The following is a 24,063-nucleotide window of genomic DNA, read 5'->3' as shown; positions in this document are numbered from 1 at the left end:
GAACATTTCCATCACCCTGGAGGGTTCTTTTGGAAAATCTACACAAGCGAATCTAGACTGGATAAACTTAGGTCTGGATGAAGATAAAGAACAGAAGCAGCAGGAGAAAGCAACAGTGCTACCTGAAGGAAGAGGAGGTTTTGGACAGGGAGGAGGTGTGGAGGCCAGGATTCTAGGGGTTGAGCTACTGCAGATGATAAGGTTCAGGGTTATGTCATGGGTTGCTGAAGGAGCGTGAGGATGAAAGCCTATGGAGTTGAAAGAACTCTGAGGCAAAGTTGTTGGTGGACACATCCATGATGAAAGCACCAAATTGATGGCAAGAATTGGCTAGAAAGAAAGACCTTGCGTGTAATACCCAAATTCTCATTGAGCAAGGTAATAGTGACCAATGATTAGTGAATAACGACAATGAGAGGGGACAAGAACTCCGAATGGGGAGAGTGTTGCTTGAAGTCCCTATGAAGTAGAAAAAAAAAAAACAAGGAGTGGCTCAGGGACAAATGGCTTCCTTTGGGTAGGACCAGATTCCAGTGGCAGAACATTGAAGAAGATGTTCACTGAAGGACTTAAGGATATTGAAGAATTTATTACAGTGGAATGAGGCTTCCAGAGGGTCTCATAAAACTTTGGAATAAGTTTAGTAAATGAAGGAAAATTCACGAGTACAGAAAAACACAGAGAGGACCTTGAATATGGCACCTGCATTTGGGATGGTGGTCAAGAAGACTGAAGTCCCCGTGGGGTGGGGGTGGGGACTGACATTAGCAGGCTATGGGTTTTGTGTGTCATTCGAATAGTATGTTGCTGAGAAGGTCCTTAAGTGGACTTGGGAATAAATTGCTGATGAGGGAGATGTCCAGCTGAGTTCTTGATCACCTATCTCTGACAGCCTTGCAACAAGCAGTTATAACTAGATCATTTTCCTCGCCCAAGTGCTGAAGAAAGGTGAGATTCTCAGTGTTTTCCACCTATGGTGTCCCAGTGGGTACAGTTGCTAGAGGACCTATGCTCTGGGGGTCCTAACAGTGAAGGCCTGAAGCTGCATAGGGAAAACAGATCATGAGTCATATCTTCCCCATGTGATCAGGAGGGGGTTAGCCAGATACTTCATGTCTTGCTCTGAGTGATATGAAAACCAGTGGTTGGTGAGGAGCTGCAGAATGGAACTTGTGAAATGTTTTCAGTTTCACTCAAAATGGACTAGAGTGATTTCCACCCCATGGTGAGGACAGGGGTTTTGGGGAGGAAAGGTTAGAAATAAATCTTCCCTGTCTTCTCGGGTCCGCTCTGGAGATGGAAACAGAGATCGTCTATAACAGCTGCTCAAATGGGAGTTCTTCTTATGATGCAGAATCTGACCAGGAGGTCTCTGGTGGGGACAGAGGTTCTGCACTTCTGACCGGCCCCAACATGATGCCAATGGCTTGGTCCACAGATCACGCTCTCGGTTGTTAGGTAAAGAGGAGAGCCGTTAGATGGGGAGAAGAGAAAGCCCTTACAATCTTTGGGAGAAAGGACTGCATCAAAGCAAGTCGGACTGTTCTGTGAGTGGAGACAGTGAGTTGGAAGGAAAGTACTGTGGAGATCTGTAGCGAAAACTCTGTAAATCAAGACAGAAGAAACGAAGGACGAGGTTCTTTCCAAGTCCTTAGGCACAATCAGTAGCAGAGCCACAACATAACATTGATCAATAGTGGGCAGAAGCTTCAGCTGAGTCATCTGCCCTTTGTTATGTAGCAAATTACACCAAAATCAGAATGTATTCCCCCAGAGACAGTGCCATAAGCTTTTACAGTAGATGGCACTGTTGCATTATTAGTAAGAGCTCAGCAAAGGTGCTGCAAAAGATACAGGTTTGCCTTGTGTGTTATGACCAAATACAGTCACTCTTCCTTAGATCCCCTTTTCACTGTCCTGAGTACCCATGTAGATATCCCCTCCTCCCTCCAATACGGCATGCACCCTGCACTTGAAGTGCTTCACAGAGTTCGAGGTAATGTAATAAGCTGCAATGCAAACTTTCCTCCTTAATGTCACCGTCCCTTCACTGGAATTCTGAATGATGATCCTTTATTCAGAACCCAATCTGACTTCCTCCCCAGGGCACCACCTGACTTGACACCATCTAAGAAGGTGTTCCTCCCACCCGCCCGCACTTCTTATCTCCCACTACTTAACTTCTTCGCCAAATCTTAAGTAATTCTGTGACCCGGAAAGACCACACAAAAACCCTGCGATCAATCACATTTAAGGAGTTGGGTGACACATATCCCTCCCCAAAATACCAATATGCCCTGGAGAACCAAAGCCTTTCTCTGAGCTCTCTCAGCACGTCTCCTGTGGATTGTGAGTTTCCAGGAGAAGTGTATCCTGGGAGCAACAGGTCTGTGTCACCTGGGATTTCCTGAGTACTCCTCACCTTCCCACCTGTGATTCACTTCCAGCATTTTACTCATGGGCCTTAAATGGTCTCTGACTACCACAATCCCAAAACTATCCCCATTTCACCCAGTTCTCTTTCTGGTCCCTGAAAGAGCTGGAGAGGTCACTGAGCATAGAGACCTTGGCTAACTATTTGAATCAAAACTGTTTCTGTCCTGGGGAAACTGGTCATGGGGGGCGGTCTATAAAGGGAACTACTGGAATTTCAAAGATACTACTCAATGTGACCCCCAACTAATGCAACTTAATAAAAGAAGAGATATCAAACTTATTAGTATTAGCATCAATCATTTCGCCAGAGCAGACAAGGAGATAGGGTGGGTCAAGAAGGGCTTTGGGGGTGATGTAGCAGTTAGGGAGCCTGTTACAGCTACAGTGATGAGAATCAATGTTCATGATATAGGAAGGTGACAGGTGACTGAATGAGTCGACTAACTCTCAGGAATCCACATTCACAGGCCCATACAACTAGATTCTTAGAACATTAGCCTCCCCAACCTCATTCTTCAAACAGATGAGGAAACTGAGACTCATAAAGACTGCAATTTGAGCAAGGGCATGCATTCAGTTAGCAGTGAAGCAATAACAGAAGTTCTTATCTCCAGATGTCCAGCATGGATGCAGGGTTCCAGATCTTAATAAAGAACTCTTCAGTATCAGTGGCGATAAGATAGCATCTGGTATCATATAACAAGAAATGGAGTTGGTTGTTTTTCCTTCTTGCTTCTTCCTTTCTTAATCCCTATCTCTCCTTTTCCAGGTGCTGCCTCCCACAAGAGTCAGGCTTATTTCAATGAGACTGCAGACCTGCCTTGCCGATTTACAAACTCTCGAAATATAAGTCTGGGGGAGCTTGTAATATTTTGGCAAGACCATCAAAACTTGGTTTTGTATGAGTCATATTTAGGCAATGAAAAGCCTGACAATGTGGATGCCAAGTATATGGGTCGCACAAGCTTTGACCAGGATAATTGGACCTTGAGACTTCACAATGTTCAGATCAAGGACAAGGGCTCCTATCAATGTTTCATCCATCACAAAGGGCCCAGAGGATTTGTTCCCCTATTCCAGATGACTTCTGAGCTGTCGGTGTTTGGTACGTAGACCATGTGTGTTCAGATTCTTAGCCTTGTTAGATAAGACTGCAAACGGGTGGAGAAACATTGGGGTGGGAGCTCCAAGGACCGCAGGGAGGAATTACCATGGAGAGAAGGCAGAAGGCTATTTCTGGGAAGTCCATTTGAAGGGAGTGCGGGTCTGAGAGTAGGGAACCGAAAGTCCTTTGTACTTTTATAGTTTGTTTTAAGAAGCAGGATCAGAAGGAATATTCTTGGGGGACAAAATAGAACCAGCTGAACAAAAGTAATGTGGCCAAATGCAAACCATGGGTAATTGTGTCTAGCCATAGCAGCCTCGAATCATGTACGTTCATTTGCTCCTTCGGCCCAGGAAGGCCTACTCACTAAATCTTGGCCTATAACTTCTAGTAACAGCTGACTAATTTGGGTTTTCCCCTCAACCTTCTATAGGTTGCTGTGAATGATCTGCTGCCCCAACCACGAGCCCAGCAGACAAAAGGGAAATAGCCTAATTAAACATAACCCTCAAAGAGACAAACTAGCTCCTCTGCTTCACAAGATCTTGAAAACCCTAAATGTCACTACAGATTTTTAATAAATTGTTGTAAAATAAAATTAATGTTTCGGTTTTAGTGAGTAGTTCTATTAATTTTATAGATTCTGTGCAGATTCACAATCACCACTGTATATAGAGTACAGAACATTTCCATCACCCTAAGAAATTTCCCTTATGACATCCCTTCGTAGAGTCATACTCTCTTTGTATCCATAACCCTTGTTATGCATCCAATAGTTCTTTTAGAGAATGTCACATAAATGGAGGCATACAGTGTATAACCTTGTAAGACTTCTTTTGTTGAGTATAATACCTCTGAGTTTCATCCAAGTTTTTGCAGGTACCAAAAATTTGTTCTTTTTTATTGCTGAGTTGTATTCTGTTGTTCATCCATTTGACCTATTGAAAGACATTGGGTTGTTTCCAGTTTGGGGCTGTCATGAATAGAGTTGCTGTAAACATGTATGTATGGGTTTTTGTGTGAACATAAGTTTACATTTCTTTAAGGTAGATACTGGATCCAGATTGTGAAACAGGTAAAGGAAGATCAGCACCTATTCTGAAACCATGGAATAAAATGGAGGCAAAAATTGACCAAGATTGGGGAGCTTCTCCCCTGAAGCCCTGTGTGACTCAAACTAGGCTTCAGTTCTCTGAACATTTAATCAAGTTCTAAATCAAGGTTTTCAGAGTATGGCCAGGTACCATTGGAGAATTATATGATTTAGGTGGGACAAGCACTTTCAAAACAGTTTCATTTTTATTTCAACATGTTTTAGAAGAACTATGACTTATTTAACCTATGACTTCATTTGCTATTTCGACTAAATAAAGTGTGGCAATCCACCTCCACAGACCACATAAACTACAAGCAGAATACTCAAGGAGTATGTTGATATAGCAAAACTGGAAAAATGACAAGTAAATGACTCCTATTTTAGAAAAATATAATGAATATAATATTATATAAAATATAAAATACAATAATTATAAATTAAAATAGTATATAAAATATAATTATAAAATATAATGAATTAGAATTTAGGAAATAGAACCTGAAAACTAGCTAGGAACTGTAGAAGAAGAGCAAGGGATTTGGTAGGCAGAAGGCACATGTATCAGGCCTAGGGACCATGTGCCAGTGGTCCTCACCAGCCGTAAGAACAAGAATGGTAATCAAAGGCAGGAGAAACCCTGCATTTAGATAATGTGTTGTCCCTAAAAGTGAATGGAGTTGGCCTTCGTCTTACAGTATGTGATGAAGACATCTGACAGTCATACCAAAAATCATTATTCTGAATTTCTAAATCCAAAGGCCCCACCCACTCACCACTGTCCTACTAGGGTTTCTAAAAGAGACCTGGAGCATGCCTACACCATGAAGTCAGTTAGTTTCTGTTGAGACTTTAATCCAGTCCCTTTCTGCTCTCCTACTCTGGTGAACTGGAATGAATACCTTGAGAAATTTGGGTTCTACAAGCAGACCAGGTGTCTTACCAAAGACTTCACTCCCTAGAATAATGGCTTCATTGTAAATCTTTGGTGAGTTCATTTCAGCCCTGTCTCTCAGAGAGCACCCCCTTAATTTCAATATGCAGGAAGTAAGCACTCTTGAAGAATAAATAGTCATTATTGACCCTCACCAAAGTCTAAGGTCTATATTTTAGATACTTTGGGGTTCCCAAGTGTGCCCCAATGAGCTCTCCGATCAGGCACTTCATTATTTACTCTTTTCTTATTTATATGTCTAAATTTAGACTAATTTCTTTTCTTTTCTTTTCTTTTTCTTTCTTTTTTTTTAAATCTCTATTCTGCTTCCAGCTAACTTCAGTGAACCTGAAATAAGTCCACTTTCTAATATAACAAGACAGTCTGGCATAAATTTGACCTGCTCATCTAGTCAAGGTTATCCACAACCTATAAGAATATCTTTTTGGCTAAAAACCAAAAATTCAACTGTTGAGCATGATGGTGTCATGGAGATATTGCAGGATAATGACACGGAACTGTACAACGTCTCTACCAGCTTGTCTGTTCCGTTCCCTGATGACACAAGCAACGTCACCATAGTCTGTGTCATATACATGGACTCAAGGGAGACTCTGTTTTTCTCTCCACCTTTCAATACAGGTAAGGCTGCTTCCCAAGGCAATTTCTTTCATCAGGTATTATACACAAATGCTTGAGGCAAATGGCTGCCTGCTAGGAAACCTCACCCCAGGTCATTTTATGATACTACTAGGGAAGATCTAGGTGGAGGGCTCCTGCTGCATCTGAGAGATGCAGAGTCCAGGAGCCTATGAACCTGTGCTGCACTTGAAGGAGCAGGTGCTTAGCCCTGAAACTGAGCATCTTTTGGTCTAGACTTGAATGGAGGATTCTGAAGGTTGGTCAGGAAATGCAGAAATTCCCCCAGGCTGGAATTCTTCCATTGATTAAAATACACACACACACACACACACACACACACACACACACACACACCCTGAGTGTATACATTAAGTACTTGTTAGGAAAACAGAATTCTTCTAAATGTTGTTGATTACGAGAGTAGAAATGGTAAGAAATATCTCTCTGTTCTTGAGGATCTTCCAGTAGAATCTGAACTTCATAATGGAAAACTGAATTTTATAAAGATTGAATCAGAATCTAAATTATATTCCATGGAAATATGTGACTAAATTTAAAACAAACTGATAATCAGTTTTATGGGCACTCATGGACAGGCAAGATATTTGGAGGTTAGGGAAAGCCTTCCCACAGATGGTGAGACCTTATAAAACCATAAAAGATCAGTGGGCTTAATAAGTGTGGTGAGGGGAGGGGAGGGGAGGGAATTCCAGATGACAGATTCTCAAATTAGTAGTGACTTCTTGCTTAGAGAAATTTGGAGGTAGCATCTGGGCTGAGCAGGTCAGAGGACCACAGGGATTAGCTGATTCAATATTAGAGCAGGAGGTATGTCAAAGAAAGACAGAAATGCTTGTGGCACGTTCATGATTTACGGAGCTGGTCCAGCTGGAGGAACGGCTTAAACTAAGCAGCGCCCTCTAATAGGAGCCTGGTGTTTTAAAGCCCCAGTTCTGCCTCAGAGGTACACATCTATACTTGAGACCCCATTTTGAGGAACAGTAACTGCAAACTTTCCTCCCAGAATAAAGGCACTCTGCAGCCACACTGTCCCATCACTGTTAGATCTTAGCCTGACCCCTCCTCCCACCCATCTGCCTTCTGCTTGCCTTGGCCCTTTCTCTGGCTCTGGCCCTTTACTTTGCCCCCTCTGATGACATCCATTTGACCCCTGTTGCATGCCCTGGATTTGCTGCCTCCTTGCTCCTGGTGTCTCATTCAGACATAACTTGGCCTATGGACTTACTCTCAGGAACATCCTCTAGATCTAGTTTCCCAAAATCCAGTTTTACAACTGGGTCAGTCCCTTTCCTGGTACTAATTTCTTCCAATCAGGGAGCTCAGCTTCTGAGAGTCCAGCCCATCCTGGTCGCTTCTACTGCAGCTTCTCTTAGCCTGATAGAAGCCTCTCAAAGCTATAGCTGAAGCTCAGCACCTTCCTATAGCCATCAGCTTCTCCATTCATGACATGCCTTGGATCCTCCACGTGATTCCAGTTTACAAATGACCAGGGGCTTGCTGCCACAATGGCCTTATTGTAGCTTATATTGCTATAGCTTCTCAACTGCTGCCAAAAATTTTCCAGGTCCCACCATTTTCAGAAATGCTTCAGTTCAACTGTAACTACCTCAGAAAGATGGGGTTTGTCTCTCTGTTCCCCTGTTCTAAGGGATGATTAGAGATAGGTTAGACCTCAAGCCAAGGAAGTTTTTTGATGCCAACAGGTAGCAGTCTCCATATTGAAAGACCCCCTTTCACTGGGACTACCAAACAGGTTCAAGTGTAATAAACTGGGACATACTCAACTGGAATTGAACATTGCCCACAATGCTAACAACTTCTGTCCTTACTCTAACAGGCAAAGAGTAAGTGTCCAAAAATTGTAGTAAGCTAATGGGAGATCAGCTGATTCTATTTTTTGTTGTGATTTGGGATTAACTATAAGAACTGTTCCCCAAGATGCCTATAAAGTGAACCACTCCATTTTCCAGGACAAAGCTTAATTTTCAACTTCCCAGAAATGTAGGAGTTCCCATGCAAGAAAGTAAGACCTGACTTCCAGGGAGCTGATTCCGACCCTGACTCCTCAGGCATGAAAAAAGTATCTGAGGTTTTCTTGTCAATAAGGCATCTCGAAAAAAGTCATGCTGAGGGAAGCCTGCTGTGATCTCAGTGGGAAAAATGACCAAACAAATGTAAACTGGAGGTGGGGGGCCTGTGAGGAAGTGTTCCACTTGTCCAGGTGAAAGGCGTCTAGAACCTGATGTAGAGAGGCCAACAGACAGAGGGATCATTACAAGGGACTGCACATGGGCCGAGATAGCAGGCCATAGTCCGAATGAATGCAATCAGAGCCTCACCACAAATACTTCACCCAGATTCCTGTATCATGCCCTGTTGACCCTCTACTTCGGGATCATGGTCATGTCATTCCCACCTTTGGGAGGGGAAGGCTGCTCAGTCCAAGCTCAGAGACACTGGCTCTATTGTTAGGTAGCTACTGAGCCCTGAGCCTGGAGCTTGCCAAGGCCTCACATTGTGGATTTCTCGCTCCTTTGGCTCCTTTGACTCCTTGTGCTCTCGAGTCCTGGGGAAATGCTGGCACATAAAGAGAACAGCAGCAAATATAATCCTTTTATAAATGAGTTTCTGGCTGATTGAAATGTGTGGTCATTTCTAGTTCTTCCAGATCCCTCACCTGTCATAGACCAAAGGCACTTCGTTGCCATTGCCCTTGTACTCTTGACCGGATTTGCGCTAGTGTTCCTTCTAATAAAGTGGATGATGAAGAAGAAGAAGAAGAAGAAGCAGCAGACTACCAGCTCTCGTGAAGGTGATCAGTGAGTCTTTGCCCTCTCTGTAGATGCCACCTTGTAGTACTTCCCAATCAGCTACCTCTGGAACTCATTGGCTGAGCCCAGGCTGGCCAAAAGTCAGTGAGTTGTTGAAGGAAAAGTTTTCCCTCAGGGTTTGGAGGCCCCGTAGGACTCTGCAGGCTGATGATGTTGCCCTGGACTTTTAAGAAAGTCAGCATTTCTAACCTAAGTCTACACATGCACTTCTGGTTTCCTGCCAAAGCAGTTTATTCCTTGCTTTACCTACCTTACTCCAGGAGGTTATGGTGACAATAAGTGTGATAAAGTGAAATGGTGAAACACTCGTAAATGTTGGAGGTTATGGACCTGGTGGTGTTCCAGCAGGAGTGTTTGCTAGATGACAAGGCTTGTTTTGTCATCTCTAAAGGTCTAGACTTCCTATGAAATAAGTTAGATGCATTGTTCACCATTGATTTACAAGTAATATACTAACTTTTACTGAATACAAAGTGCTACATGTCCATTTTCAAGTACACCCCAAATAAAAATCACCTCATTTCCTTTGATAAGAAAAACATGGTTATGCAGACAACATTTTAGGTGTTTTCCAGATTTTTCTATGTATAAATCTATGTTACTATCCATAATTGGGATAATATTATAATAAGGGCTATTTTCACATGTTATATAATATCATATGACCTGTTTTCTAACTTTGCTATCCTAAATGCAGCAAGACAATTTTCAATGTCACAAATATCATTCTACAGCATCATTTTAAGGGGTAGCAAGATATTCCATTATGTAGCCATGCCCTAATTTATTTACTAAACCACCCCATTTGTTGGATGCTTGGGTTGTTCTAATAGCTTTGCTATTGTCAAAGGCATGGCACTGAATAGCCTCCTCAATGACTTCTACTATCAGTGTCTGATGAGGGCAAAATGGTCCCTGACTCTATAATTCCATGCCTATTTGTGGCTTGTGCTGATCTGAGTAAGATAAGATCAGGCTTTATACCACTAATTGCCTCAGTAGTAGTTTGGTTGGTGTTGAAAATGAAAGTAACATAATTGATGGTAGAAAGCACAAGATGAATACCATATTTGGCCAGCCTTGTTTTTAAGATTTCAGTGTACTAATTTTAAGATCTATTTGTAAAACAGACGATGACATTAGCAGTTATTCATTTCATTCTGCTGTATTTTGAAAGGGGGAAATTAGGGGAGAATGGCATGCCCTGGAAGTAGAAGGGCAGCATTAGAGGAGAGGGAGGGACACACAGGGAGAGAGGAGGGGAGAGTGTGTGGGGCAGCGGGGGTGTTGGGGAGGGAAATTGATCCAATTGCGTTTTTATGTATGCACGAATATGACACAATGAAACCCACAATTCTACATAATTGAGATGTACTAATTCAAAAACAAAAACTGAAATAAGAAGAGACTTTAATAATGATAACTTTTTGGCCTTTTGGCTAAGATTGGGTACAGAATTGTTTTCATAAATAATCAAAATTTTAAAAAGGAGGGGAAAATTGAGGAATAATTATCAAATATCAATAAATTACTACAAAGTTTTATAACAGATTCATTCAAACTATCAAAGTATGGAGTGAGCTGAGTCATTTCTATGACAAAAAAATATGTAAAAGCATAATATTCAGAGCACAGGGTCAGAAGTGCAGACACGTTATGCATCTCCAGGTTTTGATTTTTCAAGATGAGAGTTTTGACCTTCTCTTTCTTTCAATCTCTTTCAATTTCATTACATTTAAAATTACTCAAATAAGCAGAAGCAACTTTCATCTTGGGAGTAAGCTATTTCCTAAATTTGCTTTCACGTTGAAATGATCAGCTTGCAGTTGAAACAAAGAAGAAAGGATTGAGAAAAAGAGACTAAGAATATTTCCCCATGAGATACTCAGAAAACTTTTAGGACACTAGATAAGTGAGTTAAAAGAGGATGCATGTGTATGCAAGACAGAAATTGAAGGGGGATTAAAGAAACCATATGTGTGTATATAAAATGGTCACTATATAAAAGGCAAAAGACGTAGCTGGGTATGCTTGTAATGGCACACATCTGTAATCTCGGCAACTTGGGAAGCTGAGGCAGGAGGATTGCAAGTTCAAGGCCAGCCTTGGCAACTTAGTGAGACCCTAACTCAAAATTGCAAAATAAAAAATAAAAAGGACTGGGGATGTGGCTCAGTTCATAAAGCACCTTGGGTTCATTCCCTAGTGCCCCTGCCAACCCACCACACGCACATAGGCAGAAAACAAGAGATAATTGCATATACATGACCTTCAAGAAAGTGATAAAGATATTGGTAGGAAAAAGTTCTAGGGTTAGTTATCTGTGCCAGTGAGTTTGGCCAAAAAAAGAGACCCTGATACCCCTGGAGGGAGGCATTTCACATATAACCAAGTCACATAAATACAAGATGTTTGTAAATTTGAGTTCTGTAACCTCAGTGATACCTACCTTTGCTTTGTGGCTGCTTCTGGCTTTGGTTTTGTGATAAGTAGAATATTGATCCCAACAAAATATCCATCTCCTATACCTTAGAACCTATAATATGTTATCTTACATGGCAAAGGGGATTGTGCATTGGCAATTAAGGTACTGAGCCTGAGATGGGAAGATTAGCCTGAGTTATCCCGGCAAGTTCAATCTAATCGCATGAATCAGAGAATGTTTCCCAGGTTTTGAACTTGGAGAAAGAAACCCATAAGTCAAGGAATATGGACCACCTCTAAAGGATGGAAATGGCCCTCAGTGGACAGTCAGTCAATAAGGAAATAGGGATCTTAGTTCTACAGTCATAGACAGACATGTAAGCAGTCATAATCCAACCACAGAAACGTAAGCTTATTGATAACCAGTAGGAATTTCTCTAAAAATGGAACTTCCCCCTAATCTAACATTAATCCTTTTCTCAGAGGAGATAGCCCTCAAACTAAGCATTAAAAGTCACATCCATGGCTGTGGCTGTGGCTCAGTGGTAGAACACTTGCCTAGTATATGTGGGGCACCGGCTTACATCCCCAGCACCACATAAAACTAAATAAACAAAATAAAGGTATTGTGTCCATCTACAAATAAATTTTTTTTTTTAAAAAAAAGGTCACATCCAGAGTTCATTCATTAGTTTTCTATGCCCTAACTATACATATGCACCTTATTAGGTCATGTAAATGAGTAAAAAAGAAATGCCATGGTTACCCTAGCTGGTTTCTAATCCCTTCTTTTCTCCTCCCACTCCTACCCTCCCCACTCCTCCTCTCTTTCTGCCAAATAGGGCAGATAAGGCATGAGAAACTATAACTATGAGTTACTGTCTTGGTGCATCAGAGTTGCCCCCAGCCGTTTATCCACTTGGGACTTGTGTGACTGAAGCCTGTGTATAATAATGCTCAAGCAACCAGCAGTGCTTACAATCACCTTCCTTGAGCAAACAGAAGAGTCTCATCTCTCTCAGCAATGACTTCTTAAAGGCCAAGTGTCTTTTACAAAATACGTCACCCTTGGCTAACCTTTAAACAGGAAACTTCACAGAGTTTAAAAACTGAAAGTTGATGATATAATTGTGTTCGCCCTTCAAAATGCTAAATTTATAATCAAATCCAAAAGTATAGAATTGGCCTTTTTATTGTCTGCTTTCACTTTTAAATAGGGGCTTTTTTAAAAAAAATGGTTTTGCAATGGATATGAAAGGATAGTATAATTACTCTATGTTGGTCTACAGACATCTGAAACATTATATTCAGCTATAAGCACCATTATTATTTTTTATTAGAAGTGCCAATGTTTTCAAGAGGAACTTTGACAGTAATAGAACCTAACCCAGATCTATAAAGTCAGTTAAACAAGATAGAGCTCATGTTTCTTAGTTCCTCTTTGTTGCTATAACAAAATATTCAAGATCAGCTGCTTTATAAGTTTATTTTGGCTCATGGTTTTGGAGGCTAAAAATTTCAAGCTTTGACAGCCACATCTGGTGAAGCACATAGCATTGCGTGATGCAAGTACTTGCAAAAGTAGTGTAAATGGAAGAGCACATGCCTAAGAGGAAACCAAGGGAAGGTTGGCAGGCTTTGTAGCAACCTGCAGCAACCAACCCAGTTCCATGAGACCTGACCCACTCCCAGGAGATGGGCATTAATCTCTTCCAAGGATAGTGCCTGATTACTTCCCACTAGGTCCCACATCATAAGGTTATGTCACCTCTCATTACCTCTACACTGGAGACCAAGCTTCTAGCACATGGATCTTTAGAGGTCAGACCATATCCAAACCACAGCATCAAGCAACTGAAAATGTTTAAGCTGAGAAAAAGCCCAGGAAGAGAGAAGTGCTACCTAAAATATCCAAAGAGCTGACATGGGGTGCAAAGATCACACTTAAATGTGTGGCTCCAAAGGGCAACTCAGGGAGTGAAAGTTATAAGAAGGTCCAAAGAAACAAGAGACACTTCCCTAACAATTAAAACTCTTAAAATCGTATGGAAGAAGTGGACTTCTGCATTCTTCCACAAATGTTCACTACTATAAGAACTGCCCTTCTGCCACGAAATCAGAAAAAAATAAGTAAATAAATGTAAGAGCTCTTTTCAGACCTTAGACAACCTTAGCCCTAGGAGAAGGGTAAAGGTGAGAAGAGTCCTATGATTGCCCCCAACTTACTGCCTACTCTCTGGGTTGCTCTTAAGTAGGGGGAGCCCTGGTACCCAAATTAGAAAAGGACATTGCAAGAAAAGACTCAAACGACCCTTGTGAATATAGAGGTCAAAATTCTTAACAAGATTAGAAACCGAAACCTAGCAATGTATTAAAAGCATGCCACATCAAAATCAAGACAGGGAAAAGCTGAATATTCAAAACCAATGAGTAAAATTTACCACATTAGCAGACTCAAAGAAAAACCATGTGATCATGTCAATGAATACAGAGAAAAAAAAACCTTTTGACAAAATTAATACTCATTCATACTTTTTAGAAAGGAAGAAAAACTCTCATAAAAGCAGGAATTCAAGGGAAATTCTTCAACTTGACTAAGGACATCTACCAAAATCCTTCCATTACCATCATATTTACTGGTAAAGCCTGATGCTTTTCCCCTGAGATTGGGAATAAGGCAAGGACGTTCACTGTCATTACCTTTGTTCAGCTGAAGGAACTGGCCAGCACAACAAGACTTTAAAAAGTGGGGGGGGGGGGAGGCACACAGATTGGAAAGGAAGAAGGAAAACTGTGTTTTTTTGACAGATAACATGACTGTGTTTGCAAAAAGAGACTATAATCTATTTAAAAGCTACTAGTGCTAATGAGTGTAGCAAAGTCACAGGATAAAGGTCAAGATACAAAATCAAGATCCATTGTATTTCTCCATAGTAACAGCAAACAATCAAACACTGAAATAATGTTTAAATGTCCTTTACAGTGATATTAAGGTTTGGGAATAAATTTAACAAAGAAAACCTGTATGTTGAAACAAATAGATTTAATGAGACAAGTACAAGACCTGTGTACTAAAAACTGCAAAGCAGTATAATTGATGAAAACAAAAGCTGACCTAAATAAACTGAGATAAAAGCCAGGTTCATGCATCAGGAGACCAAATATTGGTAAGATATCAAGTCTCCCCAAATTGATTAGTGGATTCAGAGCAATATCAATCAAAATCCTGGAAGAATATTTAGTAGAAATCAAAAATCAGCTCTAAGGTATGTGGAAATGAAAAGAAGCTAACATGGCCAAAATAATTCTGAAAAATAAGAACAAAGATGAGAGACATGTCTCCTAACTTCAAGATTCTGTGCAATTATATTCATCAAGACTGTGTGATAGTGTTGGAAAAAATAGACACATCAATCAATGGAACAAAACAAAGTTAAAAAAAGATAAACACATGGTCAACTGCTTTGACATAGATGCCAAGGTAACTCCATGAAGTGACAGTGTTGGGAGAATTGCATAGCCACATGGAGAAATGTGTACATACAAAAATGACTTATTGTAGATCATAAATGCAAATGTGAGGGCTAAGATTAAGAGAGTTAGGAAAGAAAACATAGGAGAAGATTTTTGTGGCCTTTGATTAGGCAAATCTTCCAAGATAGTTCCCAGAAAACGCAAACCATATTAAAAGATAAAATTGATAAACTGGACTTCATCAAAATTAAAAACATGTGCTCTTTGTGTTAAGAAAGAAAAAGTCAAGCACAGGCAGGGAGAAAATGTAAACACTTGTAAAATATGTATCTGATAAAGAATGTATTTCTAGAGTGTATAAGTCTATATTACTACTGATTAAAGGAGACAGTCTATCATTGAACAAAAGAACAAATTCATACAATGAAAAATTGCTTAACTGTAGGAAGAAATGGGCCACTGGTAATATGTAACAATCCAGATGAATTCCTAAAGCATTCTTCTAAGTAAAGAACTACACACAAGACAATACATTTTACAATCCTATTTATACGAAATCCAAGAAAAAGCAGAACTAATGTGGCATTAAGCAGATCAATGGTTACTAGGGAAAAAGATAGGGGAAGGATATTGATTGAAAGAGGGCAGGAGGAAACTTAGACACAGACGTCTCTCTTTTGATTTGGGTTGGTACATAACTGTATACTTAAACTCACCAAACTTTATGTTGAAAAGGATTGAATTTTACTGTTCATTAATGTAGCTCCATACGGATGATCATTTTAAAAATACACACACATAAAACTGTCAATGACAGAAGTGTTCAAATGACTTTATTTGTAGTAAAAAATTGAGTCACAAAACCAACAGGGCTGTTGTCGAGAAGATTTCTGTGGTCCCTGAATTCCTCCATGGATGCCTTACTGTGAGATTCTGATTTGGGACAATAATGCTGACACAACTGTTAAGTAAAACTAGAGGAAATACACCCCAGACTACATCTGCAGTTAAGTCTATACAAATAGCAATTATCACTGGGAACTCTGACTGACTGGAGAATTCCACAGGGCCGTGCAGACAACAGCAGGTACTATTTGGTGGCACCTTTGGGCATCAACATCTTCTAAAGTTCCTTTCCTTCACCTTCTGAAACTTGCTTGTAAAAAAAAGGGTTGGAAATTCTTTTTTGACCACTAAATGATTGCTAAAACAAAATGTGTTACCCTTCCTGGTGGTATTTTTATTTCAGCAAGGATAGAGTTTTAAGTGGAAAAAAATTTTTTTTCTATGTCCAACATTAGCACTTAAGACACAGTGATCAAGAGAAGGCTTTTACTTTTTGGATGCAAAGAACTCCTTCCCAATCCCTCTGAAATGGCATCATTTTAGTAACCATCTCTTTCATGTATGAGATCATCACAATGTCTCTCTGAGTCCTGTGACTTTAAAGACTCTTCAGATTTTCCCTCTCTTCCTATGTGTGAGGAATGCAATTCCTAAGGTTGTTTCTGGTCTCTTTCAGAAGCCATCAACACGGAGAGTGAAGAGACCAAAGAAAGGTGAGTCCTGACCCTGCAGCTCTGTTGAAAGAGGTCTGATCCCCAGAGTGCCTACGGTTCTAATAGGCCTGAGTCTGAGCATGCTGGGACTTCAGCAAACAGAAGCTAATGGGGAGAGAGAGGAAAGTGAGACTGGTTAGGATCGGGAGGGAAGTGGCCTATCTGTAACTGGATAGCAGGGTATGTGCCACACAATGCCCAGAGTCATGGCAAGTCAAGTCTGGTCACATAAAAATGAATACGCAGGGTTCTGATGAGATGACCATGGGCTGCATCTTGTTCACCTTGGGAACTCAGCTCCTAGCACAGTGCCTGAGCTAGTGAATGCCCTGCATATGTGGGCTGAATAAATGAAGAATGGAGGAATAACAACATGTTCTCCTCAGCCTCAGTGCCTTTGCATATGCTGTGCCCTCTGCTTGGAAGGTTCTTCTGCCACTGCTTCATCTCATTCTTCAGATCTTGCCTCAATACTTTCTTAAAACACTTCCCTAAACTAGATCATGTCCACCTGTTATAGTGTCACGTGGATCCCTGGACTTTTTCTTCATAACAGCACATCATACTAACCTATTTGTGAAATATCTTATTAAACTCTATGAAGTTAACTAAATTAAACTCTATGGAGGGCAAAGACCTAGCAGATAAGACTATCATTGCACCCCCAGCACCCAGCACAGTGCCTGACATATAGTAGGTGCCCAATTAAAGTTTGCTAAAAGAATGAGAGAATGCATGAAAGTTCCTGACTATAAGTCCTTTCACAACATAATACACCATATTGTCTGGACTCCCATCTCTTCTGAGGAATTAGGCTCTCCAGAATAATAAGGCTTTGACTGTGTGGACATAGAGTCAAACAACCTTCAATCAAAAACCTGACCACAGAGACAGAGTCATGATGCCCAGGGCACTGAAGCCACCAGAGTGATCTACACTAATCCAGTGATTCCAGCAGCAAGACTAATTCCAGGCATCCTGGATGGGGAGCCAGAGTACGGGGTCCTGCCTGTCCTGTCAGACTCAGTTCAGAGATGGCGTAGAAAATCCTGTAGTAAGAAGGCAGCAGAGAATCAACACAGGCAGGGGCAGGGCCAGACAACAATGCAAGGTTGGCCCGGGCATGGTGGTGCACACCTGTAATCCCAGTGACTTGGGAGGCTGAGATAGGAGGATGGAGAGTTCAAAGCCAGTCTCAGCAATAGTGAGGCACCAAGCACCTCCGTGAGACCCTGTTTCTAAATAAAATACAAAATAGGACCAGGGATGTGGCTCAGTGGTTAAGTGACCCTGAATTAAATCCCAGGAACCCCTCCATCCCCCCCCAAAAAAATTTAAAAAATGCCAAGGTCATTCATTGTTGAGGGAGGCACGGATGACAGTATAGACCAGGGTTCTTTTCTCCCACCTTCTCCATCTCTCCCTTCAATAATTTATTTCTATTTATCGTTATTGTGATCGTCCCCTATGTCTGCCTTATCGCTGAAATCTAAAAAAAGAAAGTGGCTCTACATGAAATCTCACCCAATGCTCTTCTCTGTTTTTCCAGAGAGAAAAGTCACGTACCCGAACAAGATGACGAAGAAGCCCCATGTGTCCTTCACTGTTCAAAGATACCCTCGGGCAACAGAAATGCTACACACTTTTAATTAAAGCACAAATTCCATATAAGTATCCACGTTTTATACCCTTTCTTTTTCAAGTTTTTGGGCAGCCTTTTTTATTTCTCCCTGGAAATCAGAGAACATTACCATCAGTAGTAACGGGGTCTCCGGGCTCCTTCTAAGTGAAATAACCTCCGTAAAACCCCAGTCCCGTTCCCCGTGCCAGTGAGCAGACTTCAATTCTCCATCTGCTTCTTTTAATTCCAGATCCCACTCGTGGGCCAAGGCCCCCTGACTGGCTCCTTGCCAGTTTAGGACCCACACCTCCTCCTTCCCATCAGATGATTTTCTTAGTCTTACGAAATTTGTTTGTATGTGGAACTCCTAGTTCCGGGAACAGTACCTTTTATCTGCCCCCCACATTCCAAGGTGGTGCCTCATTTCCTCATCTGTACTTGGAACTGAACAACTACCTCTTCAGCCGGAGTGGGAGTTATGTTATTTTACAACTTTATAGTGTTCATATTAATATTTTAAAATAGAAAGAAATGTGTACTGTGATGATGTAATTACTGTACCCTAGAGAAAAGCCTGCCAGCTGTAAGGAATGCTTCCCCTTGAGGATGGCAGAGAACACAATGACCCCGTTAGAGTACAAGCCCCGGGAGGGGAGCACCGCCATGCTGGGGAATCAGGAAAGACGGAGATGAAACTAGCTCTGGATCCTGAGCCATTTCTGCCCAGGTTGCGGCTATTATTGGGAGGATCCACCTGTCCAGCAAGCCATTAAACACGGGCTGGCAGAGAGCACTGAGGAGAGCAGGGGAGGGCTGTGGTGGCAGCTCTGCAAGAGAGACCACAACGCGCCTGAGAAGACGACAGATTTCAGCCAACACCGATTCGCAGGAAGCCAACGGTCTGTCCAGCACTTTGACAAGTCTCAAAAGAAGCTAAGATGGATAGTCGGGCCAAACGGACTTAGAAGTTTCCCTGGTGGTCAGTGAGGGATTTTGACGGTACCCAAGTTATTGTGGTGCTTCGTCTGATTGGAAGCAGAGATGAGGAGAGAGCTCTCGTTCTGAGGAAATGAATGGAAAGAGGCCTAGGACTCTCTCAACCCTGGTCAAGAGAGAAGAGCTGGAGTAGAAGTAGGAAGACCAGGCCAACTTAGCCTGCAGATGTCCTCGGGGATATGGATGGCCCAGAGCAGGGCTGGCCAACTGAGGACCATTTATGTTCAAGGCAATGACCGGAAAACTGGATACAAGAGAGGGAGAACCCCGTAGAAAGGAGTTGGGAAGACTGGCTCTACAGTAAAGGAGGGACCAGCCTCAGCCCAGGCCCCGAGAGAACTTTAGGAGACCCAAGTCACAAAAACCGTTCTTTGTACTTTGCATAAAAGACTGTGAAGGGTTGCCAACTGCTATCCGAGTGGGGCTTATCCTTGGGATATTACCATCCATGCCCCTGCCTGCACCTGGCTGGTTGCTAGCATGTTTTATACAGAGTAGTTCTCAATAAAGTTCTGGTACAATTACTTCTGTCTACATCTTCTGTTCCCACTTCCACAGTGACACCCAAGCCTTGTAGCCTGATGTTCCCCTTCGTCCTTTTATGCACGTCTTTCTCCAGCATCTTCAGGGCTGGAAGTCTTTGACTCCTCTCCTTCCTTCCCCCTGGCCACTGCAGAAGTACTTCTATATAGTCATCTCAGTAATGAAACATTTAAAGCCAAGTAAGAGTGGTTGCTTCTAAGGACAACTGGGAAATTCAGAATAAGAAGGATGCTTACTTTGAAGTTTGTAACCTTTCACACCGAGTAATTTTTAAATCATGGGCTTGTATGTACATTAAACAACTGTTAAATGTAAACTATTTCCAGAAAATACCCTGATTGTAAAATAAAAAGAAACATGTATATAGACCTATAGCATGTGAGAGGAGACAGGAAGTTTCTGGAAAAAAGAAAACCAGACTCTGTCAGGGCAGGGACGTGACTAACTTCACCCTTGGATCCCAGTCAACAAACGTAGTGCTTCAAAAACACATTTGCTTAAAGATTGAACGGACATTAACATGCCCTTTGGTGAAAGCATCACCCCGTGTATGCTGAATTCTCCAGACCGGCCGTGTTACAGGTGTTGGGGAAGAGACAGCAAAAAGGAGTGGAAGGGGTCACGGGGTGTCATGATAGCAGGAGTGTGGGTGCTGCGTGTGTACTCTGTGACAGCTGCTCTTCAAAACCTCTGAACTCATCATCCCTTCTAACACTCACAGCGATCCTGAGAGGGAGGCAATGGGGTGTTATGCCTATTTTGCTGAAGAAGAAAGCTAAGCTCAGAGATGTCCAAGTAGTGGACCCCATGTTGTTACCTGAGTAAGGGGTAGGGCTGGGGAAGTTTTGTGAGACACCCCCCACCCTGACACCCCACTTTATTTCTCAGCCTCTCTGGCTGTTCACAGGTGGGACGCCGGCACAGGGTCCTGCACTACACCACCTCAGCCCAGCAGTGGTGACTCCAGAGGACTCGGCATTGCTCAGCACAGCCGGTCTCTCATCTGATAAGGTCAGTAGCTGTGGAGGGTAAGGCACATGGTAAGACCAGTGAAAAGGAGGTTTTCAGTTAGAGGAAAAGTGGAACCTCTTAGTTGCCTCCACTCCTCCCCCTCCACCCCTGCCCTTTGTGATGCTTTTGTGATCCACCCTTCTCCCTCGGTCATTCTGAAACCAGTGTCCTCCACGCCACATCCTCACAGTGGTTAACCCAACCCTTACTTGAGCAAATTTGTTTCTTCGTACACTGCAGTCTAAGAAGTTCAGATGACTCTTGCTAGGATCATTGAGAGAGAAACCAGACTTCACCATAATGCTTCATATTAAAAACATGCAATTTTATGAGTTTTCAGCCTTGCCCATATGCTAACAAGTAGGGGGTCTTAAAAATGAGGTTCTGATGCAGCTGCCTCAATGTTTACAGGAGCTCAATTCACAATAGCTAAGCTATGGAACCAACCTCGGTGACTTCAACAGATGAATGGATAAAGAAAATGTGATACATATATACAGTGGAATATTACTGAGTCACAATGAAGAATGAAATTATGGCATATGTCAGTAAATGAATGGAACTACAGAATATCATGCTAAGTGAAATAAACCAGTCACAAAAAACCAAAGGCCAAATGTTCTCTCTGATTGGCAGATGCTAACACACAATAAGGCAGGGGCAGGAGCAAATAAAAGTTCATTGGATTAGAAAAAGGGGAATGAAGGGAAGGGAGCAGGGATGGAAATGGACATGACAGCAGAATGAATTACACATAACTTTCCTATATTCTTATATGAATACACAACCAGTGTAACTCTACACCATGTACAACCACAAAAAATGGGAAGTTATACTCCATGTATGTATGATATGCCAAGTATATTCTATTGTCATGTATAACTAAAAAGAACAAATTTTTAAAAAATTTTAAAGTGAGGTTCCATTGGCTCTTACTGTGTCTACCTGTTCACTCCAGAAGGAGATACAGACATGGAGTCCTGCACTGTCCTTAGACACAAATTTCCAACCCTTCTCCAATCTGAACAAATCCTACCCTCAATCTGGTGGACAACAGTCACCCTGAACAGGATCTTCTACTTCCTATGCTCCATTATTTGTCTTTCTTGATTTACTCTCTACCTTGAGGGAACATCTCCTCTAGCAGCCTTCTTAGAAAGAACATCTGGGAAGTAAATTTAATGAGATTTTGTGTACTGAAAATGTCTTTATCCTACTTTCTCACTTCATTAACAATGTGGCTTGCTATAGAATTTGGGGTTGGAAATAATTTCTGTCGTCTACAGCTTCAGCGTTGCTATTGAGAAATCTACAAACTTTCCAACTCCTTTGGATGTGGTTGCTTTTAGAAACTTCTGTCCAAAGTTTTAAAATTTTGTCATAAAATGTCTTCCCATCACTTGTGATTAACACTTACGTGATCTTTTCTACCTGGAAAGTCAGGTCCTTTCCTCCATGGAATTTTTCCTGAATTACTTCCCTGATGATTTTCTCCCCTCTGTTTCTCTAATCTCTCATTGTAGAAGGTTAGATTCCTGGATGTTGAGTCTTTTGACTTAAGTCTCCTGTTTTCCTATCTTTCTTGCCTGTTGTCTATCTTTTCATCTTTTGTTCCATTTCTTAAAGATTTCCTCAATTTTGTCAGTCACACTTTCTTTTAAAATTTTAATTTCTGCTATCATGTTTTATTTCCAGAACTCCTTAGTTGTTGTATTTTTAAGAATGTTTCTTCTTGCAAGGAGCCTGTCTTTAATGACTGCAATGTCATCCTGTAACTCTCTAAGGATATCAGTGTATCAGGCATTTTTTTCTTCTTAAAGTTTTATTTTCCAAATTGGTTCTTCTTTTGATCTATATCATTCATTTTAAAATATTCCTCAGATAGTTGATGATCCTTGATTATCTGTTCATGATTAAGAGTGGAGGAGTTAATTTTTTTCTTTTTATATTTGTTCTTTTTAGGTATACATGACAGAAAGCATATTTTGTCATATTATACACACATGGAGCATAGCTTATTTTAATTAGGATCCCATTCTAGTTGTACATGATGTGGAGTTTCATTGGTCGTGTAGGAATTAAAATTTTGTTTGGAGGATCTGAAAGGATGGATGGACATATCAACCCCAGCTTCTCTGTAAGGGGATCTGGGATGGTCCTTTGTCGGGAAACCATCTCTACATCTTTCCGCTGGACCTGGTGGTTTTCCACTCCTGTTTGAAAGGTAGAAGTCTGGCTTCCAGAATTTGAGTGTCAAGTGGGAAAAGAGGGGTGCAGGAGCTAGGTTTGGGTGGGGCACCTGCCGTCTTCATTCACTGAGCACGAATGTACCTAATCCATGTGTTGTCAGCATGACAATCCCATCCTCAAATGTGTGAGGTCTCTCCCAATTCAAGTTCTCTGCTTTATCTGACCCAGAGAACAAGATTCCAGACTTCTACCAGGGTTGGAGAAAGAAATTGCCCAGTGGTAGTGTGAAAGAGGAGACTTGACGCTAACTGCGGTTCAAACAACAGTCACCCAATCCTCCTTATTTTTAGCCCTTGTTGTTCTTCCCACTGTAAGTCTAAATTTGTCTCCAGTTCTGCCAGTTCCTGTGTCTTCTGGGCATCCTGGGATGTCAACTGGGTTGTTTTCTAGGTGTTCCCACTTCAGATTCCAAATGGTTGTCAGTTTTGTTGTATTTCCTATTCTCATACTTGTTAATTTTTGGCATTTATGTGGCACATATACACAATGGACTATTACTCAGCCATAAAAAAGAATAAAATTATGGTATTTGCAGGGAAATGGATGGAGTTGGAGAATATCATACTATGTGAAATAAGCCAATACCCAAAATCCAAAGGTTGAATGGTTTTCTCTGATAAGTGGATGCTGATACATAAGGTGGGGTGGGTAAGGGAAGAATGGAGGAATGTTGGATTGTGTAGAGGGAAATGAGGGGTGGGAAGGGACTAGGGGGAAGGAAAGATGGTGTAATGAGACAAACATCATTACCCTGTGTACAAGTAAGATTACACGAACGGTGTGACTCTACATCGTGTACAACCAAAGAAACGAAAAATTGTACTTCATTTGCATACAATGAATCAAAATGCATTCTGCTGTCATGTATAACTAAATAGAACAAACAATAAAACAATAAAAACAACAAAAAATAGAAAGCAAATACAAGGATACAGAATATCAAAATAAATATGTTTCACAAGAGAAAACTAGTTGCCATTTAAATTTTAAAATGATCTTTCTTTAGTTTTAGTGGAATTTCAGAGGGAATGAAATTAGATGTGTGTATTTAATCTTTCCTCTTATTTGTAATTCTACTACTTAATGTTTTCAAGAACTCTACCATGAGCTGCCTTCAATCTAA

The 24,063-nt window shown here is 41.3% G+C and overlaps 1 protein-coding gene across 4 annotated transcripts in view; it reads left to right on the top strand.

The window, feature by feature from the left end:
* Positions 1-18,185, top strand: part of Cd86 (CD86 molecule) — a 66,358-nt gene extending 48,173 nt beyond the window's left edge. For 2 of the 4 annotated variants that reach the window (XM_047562997.1, XM_047562999.1), the window contains exons 3-7: positions 3,206-3,541; positions 5,902-6,210; positions 8,891-9,043; positions 16,483-16,519; positions 18,069-18,185. In XM_047562997.1, coding sequence (XP_047418953.1) covers positions 3,206-3,541; positions 5,902-6,210; positions 8,891-9,043; positions 16,483-16,519; positions 18,069-18,168 — 935 coding nt within the window. In that variant the 3' untranslated portion in view covers positions 18,169-18,185. Of the gene's footprint in view, positions 1-3,205; positions 3,542-5,901; positions 6,211-8,890; positions 9,051-16,482; positions 16,520-18,068 lie in introns of all 4 variants that reach the window. The other 2 variants (XM_047562998.1, XM_047563000.1) reach the window with 2 other exon arrangements.
* Positions 18,186-24,063: the final 5,878 nt, after the last annotated feature.

The sequence above is a fragment of the Sciurus carolinensis genome, chromosome 9 (genome assembly GCF_902686445.1).
Source record: "Sciurus carolinensis chromosome 9, mSciCar1.2, whole genome shotgun sequence".
NCBI lineage: Eukaryota > Metazoa > Chordata > Mammalia > Rodentia > Sciuridae > Sciurus > Sciurus carolinensis.
Note: the sequence above shows the minus strand (reverse complement) of the source record. Positions and strands in the feature narration are given on the sequence as shown.